Below are 8,840 nucleotides of genomic sequence, written 5' to 3'. Positions count from 1 at the left end.
GACCAGCCTAATTTCCTTGGCAAGACCTTGAACCGTTGTTCCACTTTTTCTAAGTTATTTCTGTAGGCCTTGTAATGAGACTCTACGAACTTCGTCATGTTACCTCTGGCTCTTCTCCAGTGAGCGGCCTGCCTTGCTTTTCCTCCATATGCTTGGCTAGTATTGCTGCCTTCCGTCTCCGTGGTGCTGTGGTTATCGAAAGAGCTGATCTCCTCCAGCCATGCTTCTGGCTCGTCCCTCAGTCCACTTGGGGACTAGGAATTGATGCTCGAAATTGGAGCGCTTGATGCAGCAGGTGGACTGGAGGCTTGCTGTCTAGCCATCGCTCGGGCATTCTCCATTTTGGCTCTTTCCAGCTCAAGCTCTTTCTCCTTGTACAGCTCACTTTCCTGCAGGCTAACTCATGCTGTCTTCTTCTTTCTTCTCGCTCTCTCTTCTAATGCCTTTGCTCGCCGTCGGGTCCGCTCTTCTTCATACCTCCTCTGCTCGGCTTCATACTTCCTGCCGAGTCTTTCTTCCTTCTCCCGCTTGGCCAAGTCGTCCACTTGCTCCTTAACCCAGGTGGTAAGTTCCGAGCCGGTGAGACCTGCCACCGTCCCCAGCCCCAGGAAGGTTTTATAATGCTCTGCTGCCATGGCTCTGGTGGGGAAGGGCGTCTAACCGGGTCTACTGGGCGTACTTGGGCAGCGAGGAAGTATCTCTTCAATGACGTGGCACCCTTCGAAAGGTGGCACTGTAGTTTGGGTGTGCCGCACAGGTCACACTGGTGGCACTCTGCCAGTATCCCTAGGCACTGGTGCAGGTTAGGTTCCAGAAGAACTTTCTCTTCTGTGTTCCTTGTTTTCTTTTAATTAATTCCATATGTTGGTTGGGTGGCACCTTATGGTGCCAATGTGTTCTAGGAACCCTACTGGAGTCCAACTAGCTATATGGGAGAAAGGCACTCACACCCCTGCAGAGTGTGACAATCGAATGAGAGAGAAAGGGAAGTAAAAGAGAGAGAGAGAGAGAGAGATAGAGAGAGAGTAGAGAGAGAGAGAGAGAGAGAGAGGAAGTAATATCTGAGGATGACAGTGCAGCAAATTATTTGGCACTGTGGAATAAAGCAGAATTTGTGTTTTTCTAAAGATCCTCGTGGAGTGGCTGGTCCCAGTACCCAGTGCTAACGCTCTCTTCTTTCAGAGGGTGAAAATCATTGTTTGCTTCGGTCTGATAGCAGGCCTCACTGGGTGGACTGACAGTTTATCACTGTATTGTAATTACTCTAACTTGTCTCTCATCTATTGTGGACAGAGGTGTTTCTTTATTTGGTTTACTGTGGCTCGAATTAATTAGCCTAGTGTCGGCTGTTCTTTTGAAGAGGTCACGTGACACTTAGGTTAGAATGCTTACTTGAATGACGAGAGAGAGAGAGAGAGAGAGAGAGAGAGAGAGAGAGAGAGAGAGAGAGAGAGAGAGAGAGAGATCTTCAATCAGCTAATTTCTTGCTGCTTGAGAACATGTAAAGCAAAGATCTTATAAATGCACAATGGCATGGATCTTAATAAAATCAGATAGATATACGTCGTCTTGGCTTCCTTTGGGATTTTGCTTTATTATCGTAATTTTCCTGGGAGCCGACGTCGCAAGACTTTTAGCTACAATTTTAAATTCTTTTTATATGATTTTTACAGCATGTATTTGTATAGGAACTTGTTATGGTATTACTCCTAACTAAGGCCTATCTTTCCCTGCCTAAATTATCTTTTTGCTTTGTTCTTATCAAGTCTGTCTAGCTAAGATATTATGCTGCGGGTCTACTACGAAAAGAAGAAAAAATGACGCAAGAGTGGTGAGCAGGTGAGTCTGGTCACAACAGCGATGACACAACACGAGTTCTCAAATGGCGGCCAGGTCCCTAGGCCTAAATTTCAAAACCTGGGCGGCGCGAAACATCAAATGGCGGTTACTCTAGTTTAAACAATTTCAAAACAACCGGGCGAACACGGCGGAGGAATCCAAAATGGCGGGTATTTTCTTTTGCACCAAATTCAAAACAACGAACAAAACAAATGCAGGTATCCAGATTTTACTTTAAATATACCAATCATGCATAGCGTTTTACGTTACGGATGGAAAACTAAATTACCAAAACAACTTTGTGTCTTTCGTTATCGTTCTTCTCACCCGAACTATTTTCTTTAATGCTTATTATTATGCCTGGTTCTTTCGTTTGAAGAGTGAAATGGAATTCAATATCTGAATTTTATCGTTTGGAATTAATGTAATTTAATTTTTCTCCAGATTCTTCTCTAAAATTTACTTTTAGATTCTACGCAAGGTCGCCACTGTTACGTGTGGACTCTCGGCTGATCACTTATTATTCAATTTATTTAATTTTTACGTCCCAGACCAAGAATATCGCATCCTGCCACTTGAAGCCAAAAGTTAACCTCAAAGACAGTCGTTAGTTAGCCAGTCGCCAGTTATGTAATTAACCTTAACAGATTTAGCTGAGATGAATTTTAGATTTCAAACGCAACGTTCTTCCCAACATCGAACGCGCAGGCATACAAAAGCATAGATCTTTGGAAACTGTTTTGTTTACTCCTAACTCTAGGTATTTTACTGGAATAACCGGGTTGAAGCACAATATAATATACTCTCAGTTTAAGTATGCGTACTGCGATCCATTTATCGTTTTCACAGTCATCAAGTTTCGTGGCCAACGAAGTTTTCGGGTGACAGGCTGAAATCCTCTGAAGCCATTGGGAAGGAAAGTCTCCCTTTCATGAAGCTGACGGGCTTGTGGCTAGGAAAAATTGTTTCGAATTTGTTCTAGAGAATAACAATATCTCGAGAACAAGTGCAGTATCAATGACTATCTAAAAAAAAGGGGGGGGAGGGGTTGATTAAGAGCAACGAAGTGAAACTGAATCTTGAATCACTGGAAGCAAAGGTAAAATATGTAAAGTTATGAATTTGAAATAAATGAACTTATGCAACGTAACTAGGTTTGTGTAGTATTTCAATAAGATTTTGCTCCATTACGAAAAAGACGAAATGCCAACGTACGTATATTTTTTATTTACATAGAAAATGCAGTGGTTATTATCGATGATAGCAATAGTAACAGTACTGGTGGTGGAAGCGGTGGTGGTGGTGGTGGTAGCGGTGATGGAGCTGGCAGTGGCATGACAATATCAGCTGCATAAAAATCATGAGCGTTACTGCTATTAGCAATCACAATGCATATGAAAGTATTAATATAAATATGAAGCACAATAGTTAGCTGAAAACATAAAATGCATACTTATTGCTTTGTTGGAAAACGATCAGTATCTGCTTTTGCATGTATAGCCTTTGAATTTCTAACGGTTAAAAACCGTACATTTCTCTCTCTCTCTCTCTCTCTCTCTCTCTCTCTCTCTCTCTCTCTCTCTCTCTCTCTCTCTCTTCTCTTTCTCATATATATATATATATATATATATATATATATATATATATATATATATATATATATATATATATATGACACCATTATGCACTAAGAATTTTGAATAAGACAAGACAAAGATTTTTTAAGATAATGATTCTTTCCTTCTTTTACAAGCTGAATGTTGCGAAGCAGACATATTGCCAAACGTGCGAAATAAATTCCTTGTAATCCAGGCGCAATCCTTTTCTGCGAGAGAGAGCGAGCAACGAATCTGCAACAAATTATGGAAACGTCAGTGCGAGGAAGCAGCAGCCGTCATTTACCGTTACAAACCCACCCCAACCCATCTCTCTCTCTCTCTCTCTCTCTCTCTCTCTCTCTCTCTCTCTCTCTCTCTCTCTCTCATGCCATGCTCGATCTAGGCATGAAGAATCCCTTTGATTTGGAATGACCCATAATTTCTTTATGTTTCCGCCGATTGCACCACGCAATTTCACAAGACCCATCAGATATCAGAGTGAATATCAAATACATGGCAACGATTGACAACTGCAATCGTTTCATAATGCACACACGTGTAACATGAATTAACTCGTCGAAAAGTGACACGTGCTTCTATATTCTGTAAAGAGAAAAAGAAAGAGAGAGAGAGAGAGGTTTGGTTTTAGGTGTCTTCATCAAACATTATCATTACAAGTCATGACGGCTCAAACCATTTGGACCACGACTTGAATTGGCACCCAGCCACCTCGGCCACAGCCATAACGAAAATGTACACTTGAAACGTCCATACATTAATAATTATAACAATAAACATAACAAATTTTTTGTAATCCAAAAAACACTGGACGGTCGCTGATTAATGTACATTTATATAAGATACAAGGCGCCTCATTTCTTCTGTGTCGTCAACATAGTCCCCTTGCCGAAAAGCGCATTAAAGACTGATTCACCGAGTTTATCAAACTTGGGTTGAAAAAATGACCCACTTGCGAGAGGAGGCGGAGAAGGGCTGGGCCCCAGAGACGAGGGAGACCATTCTTTCACAAATCGGGAACTCGAGTGACCTGTAGCCACCGAGATTAGGAAGGCCGCATGGGTATTCCCTTTAAATCCGGTGAGGTCAGCGATAGTTGGCCTAGAGGAGGACCATAAATTAGTATCTCTTGACCTGTCGTACGAGGAGGTCACGGCCAAATTTCGTCTGTGTGGACCTTTGTTTTTCCGTTATTTTTAATTCAAATACCTGAGGAAGTTTACTAGTGCCCCAAAGAAGAAGTGGATTTCTTGTGATCTATATTTATAGTGAAGAATAATAAAAAGTCCGTTGACAATGCCGTATAAATGCTGTGTCCCCAAGTGTAACGGCAACTACGTTACGGGACCGAAAGTTCACTGCTTCTCTTTCCCCAAAAATGAAGAGGAGCGTAAAATATGGACCATAGCCATTCATCGAGAGAATTTCACTGCTAATGAACATAGCAAAGTAAGTTTCATCTCAAGTTCATTTTATCTCTTCCTACTGTTTTCTCTCTCTCTCTCTCTCTCTCTCTCTCTCTCTCTCTCTCTCTCTCTCTCCAATATCGCCTGTCTTTTTCTTACTCTCTCTCCAATATCGTCTCCTTTTCTCTTACACCTTCTCTTCTCTTTCTCTTCACAGTACTAGCGTTTTTATCTTTATCTATATGTCTAGCGATCTATCTATCTATCTATTTTCCTATGTATGTCTATCTCAAATCGTACCCTATTACTCTCCCAAACCATCCCTTTCCTCCATCTCCCTTTCAATGTATCCTTTATTTTCTAATGTCAACTCTTTCTCATTATATTGTTAGTGTGTCTACATTTCTCGCTCTCTCTCTCTTAACATTATGTGCTATTGTACGTTTAGTGTGAATAAGTAGTCGCATAATACGTGAAGAATTGCTAATTATTGTCACATCCCTGTCACACTACAAATTCATAGTATGGAATACCAAATCGTTTATGGCACCAGTAAAGTGTCTAAATGGAATACAATTATTCTTTCCAGGTGTGTGAATTACATTTCAAACCCGAAGACATCAGGAAAGAAACATCGGCAGTTGATGAAAAGACCGGCGTGACAATAACAGCAAAGTTACAACGCCCTCGGCTTTGCAAAGGTGCAGTGCCCTCGTTGTTGCCAGGTTGTCCTAAATATCTTAATGTAGACACCTGCAGAAGGGAATCTCCTGATTCTAAAAAGCAAAGATTAGAAATGGCAGCTATTAAGTCTGCAATTGAAAAGAGTGTCACTGATGATAATGAATATCAAAACAAAATTCAATTCAAAAGCTCCAGTGAACTACTTGGAAAACTTAAGTTAGATAAATACTGGAAAATTCAGGAGATTGATGAAAGTGTATTGATAAGTCATACTACTTTGCTGCCAGTACCAAAAATTGCTTTATCTTTAGTTGTGCACTCTGATGACTGTTCTGTTGCTGCTTATGTTGAGGGCGTTGCAGTGAATAGGTGGGGTAATTATGTCATTCCATCTCACGTTTATGATACTAACATCTTAGAGTCAATCCTTGATAGGTTGCGAATGTTTGACAAACAGAGCAGTAGTTCACTGAACGTAATGAGTGTATCACAGTTAGTTATCTCACTGCTGACAGCGGTTTTGCAGGATCAGTCATACAAGCATATAAATACATTGAAATTTGTTTCTGAACAGCTTTATTTATTAACTTTGGAAAAATATGAATATTCAACTGATTTACTTGTTTTGTCATCTCTTTTATATAATTTTTCTCCTAGAGCCTACAGATTTATAAGGGATAAACGGTTGTTGATATTACCTTGTTGTACAACTATTAGAAAAGTGTTCATGTCAAAACAGTTTAGTCCTGAAATTGAACATGATGATGGTTTTCTATCATACATTAAAAATAAAGCAAAATCATTGTTACCATCAGACAAGACTGTAATATTAATGGTTGATGAGATTCACTTATCATCATATTTGGATTATAAAGGTGGTAGTATTGTTGGCTCAGCATTTAACAGTAATGAAGCAGCAACAAGTGCATATGCCTTTATGCTAAATAGTATTGGTTCAAAATTTCGTGATGTTGTCCATATAATTCCAGTCAAGACAATAAAAGCAGAAATTCTTCATATGGTTCTAAAGAAAGTAATAATAGGCTTACAGAAAATTGGTTTTAATGTACTTTGTGTTGTGTCAGGTAACAATAGGATCAATGGAAAAGCAATGTCATATTTTGCAAATCCACCCAAGTTATCAGTAGAGTACCCCCACCCTGCACAGTGCAATAAACCTTTGTTCTTTATGTTTGACACTGTACGAGTACATATTTTGAAATGTGTTAGGAATAACTGGCTTGGACAGAATGGTATGATGTTCCCAAAATTCTCACACGATGGAGACCATAAAAAAGAAAACCTCCTATTTGCTCCCTGGAAAGCTTTGCAAGAGCTTCATAAGTTAGAATCAGAATTGCTACTAAAATACTCTTATAGGTTGTCAATGAAAGCCCTAAGACCTTCTTCCTTTGATAAACAAAATGTAAATTTAGTACTGAAAATTTTTAATGAATATGTTATTCAAGGATTGTTTAAAATTGCAAAAGAAAGAAATTCATCATTTCACTATAATGTAGTTACTTTTATAGAAATAATCTTGACTTGGTGGTCAGTTGTAAATGTGAAATCACCATATAAAGGTAAGAGACTGAATAATAAATATTGCACCCCTCTCACAACTGATGAAAATGATGTAAAGTATTTATTTCTTAATAATTTCTGTAATTGGTTAGATATTTGGGAAAGCATACCAGGGCAAGGAGGGAGGTTGAGTAAAGAGACTTTTACTGCCATGAAACACACAAGTGAAGCATTGCTGAAAGTCTGCAAATACTGCATAGATGACCTTAAAATGCGTTACATTTTACCTGGTAAATTTCAAACAGATCATCTTGAGAGTAGATTCGGCCAATACCGTCAGCTTGCTGGTGGCAATTACAATATATCAGTGCGCCAGATGTTTGAGTGTGAGAAGAAAATTCGTCAAATGTCAGTTTTAAAAATGGCTGTACCAATTCAGGACAAAAAGGTATTATTAAGTAACTTTGGAGAAACAAACTGGGAAATGATGGAAATCAAGGAATGCCCTGAACATTATGAAGTAAATATAAATGTAACCAATCATGATTTTGATAAGTGTAAAGACATACTTCCTGTTATAGTTTATTTAGCTGGATATTGTTGTCATACAATCAATAAGAAAATGAAATGCACATCTTGCTATGAAATAATATCGCGCAGTGATTATGCTAATGAGCCACCAGCCAGTTATGATTACCTTCATGGCATAAGTAGAGGATCTCTTTGCTCTCCTGATGTTATAACTGTTAATATTGTGCAGTATAACTACATCATTATTAACAAATTAACACAAAATTACCAATTCAGAAAAGCAAAAAACCAAAGAATGTTTACACTGAACACCACTAATAGCATTCTTGAAGCAAATGGAGTTGGTTTCCCCATGGATTACTGTTGCAATGGACATTCATTAAATAAAATTCAGCAGATGATCATTTGGGCCTCCACCAACTCCCTGCTAAATAGTTATTGTCAAAGGGAAAATGACTTAATTTTAATCAATACATGCAATGCAAATGATGGTAAAAAACGCAAATTACAAACTTTAAGTAAATGATATTTTCGATATAATTTTCTGCCAATATAGCATAACTTCATAGTTACCATTATTATTCTATATTGAGAAACTTTTGACAAAAATAGCAGCAGTTTCATGAATTATTAATGTCCAGTGTATATATCATATTTTGTATTCAAAATTTGTCTATAATTATTTTTATCTGTATTTACTGAATAATACTTATCATAATAAAATAATAGGTATATGCTACATATTCGTAGTAAACATAAAATCATCATCAAAGAAATTTACTTTATCCTTATCCTTATTCAATGAAATGTCATATAGACATAAAGACGATAGAAAAAAAAATAACAGTAAGAAAACTGACATTACTGCCAAAACTCCCAATATATATACTTGTATGTACACAAACACACACACACACATATGTATATATATACAGATTGGAGAAAATAGAAGACAAAATTTGCGAGAGAGAGAGAGAAAACAAAATAAGAAAGATAGAAAGGAACGGACCTATCCCCAGGTAAGGCCTTATCCCCAGGTAATTTTTTTTTTTATCTTGGCTGTCAAACGCAAACGAACGATGGGCTACATAAAAATTTTTTTTTATCTTGACATCATCATTATCCGAATGTGAATAGAAGGAATTTTAATAATTCCTCGCATGGAAATTACTTGAGTTAATATTGTAAACAGTGTATATGAGGTTGTATGGCCTCTGGGGGTGAATGGGATAACCACTGC

General features: G+C 38.1%; 1 protein-coding gene across 1 annotated transcript; it reads left to right on the top strand.

Annotated features, from left to right (window-relative positions):
- The first annotated feature begins 4,424 nt into the window (after positions 1-4,424).
- Positions 4,425-8,512, top strand: LOC136840640 (uncharacterized). Its single transcript, XM_067107339.1, has 2 exons — positions 4,425-4,904; positions 5,451-8,512. The coding sequence occupies exons 1-2, from the start codon at positions 4,752-4,754 to the stop codon at positions 8,124-8,126; spliced, it is 2,829 nt and encodes a 942-aa protein (XP_066963440.1). The 5' UTR covers positions 4,425-4,751; the 3' UTR covers positions 8,127-8,512.
- The last annotated feature ends 328 nt before the right edge of the window (positions 8,513-8,840 follow it).

The sequence above is a fragment of the Macrobrachium rosenbergii genome, chromosome 8, assembly GCF_040412425.1.
Source record: "Macrobrachium rosenbergii isolate ZJJX-2024 chromosome 8, ASM4041242v1, whole genome shotgun sequence".
Taxonomy (NCBI): Eukaryota; Metazoa; Arthropoda; class Malacostraca; order Decapoda; family Palaemonidae; genus Macrobrachium; species Macrobrachium rosenbergii.
This window is presented reverse-complemented; position numbering and strand designations above follow the sequence as displayed.

Coding starts and splice junctions, on each gene's coding strand:
- LOC136840640 (XM_067107339.1), top strand. CDS start 4,752: ATGCCGTATAAATGCTGTGTCCCCAAGTGTAACGGCAACTACGTTACG. Junction 4,905..5,450: donor CTGCTAATGAACATAGCAAA/GTAAGTTTCATC, acceptor TATTCTTTCCAG/GTGTGTGAATTACATTTCAA.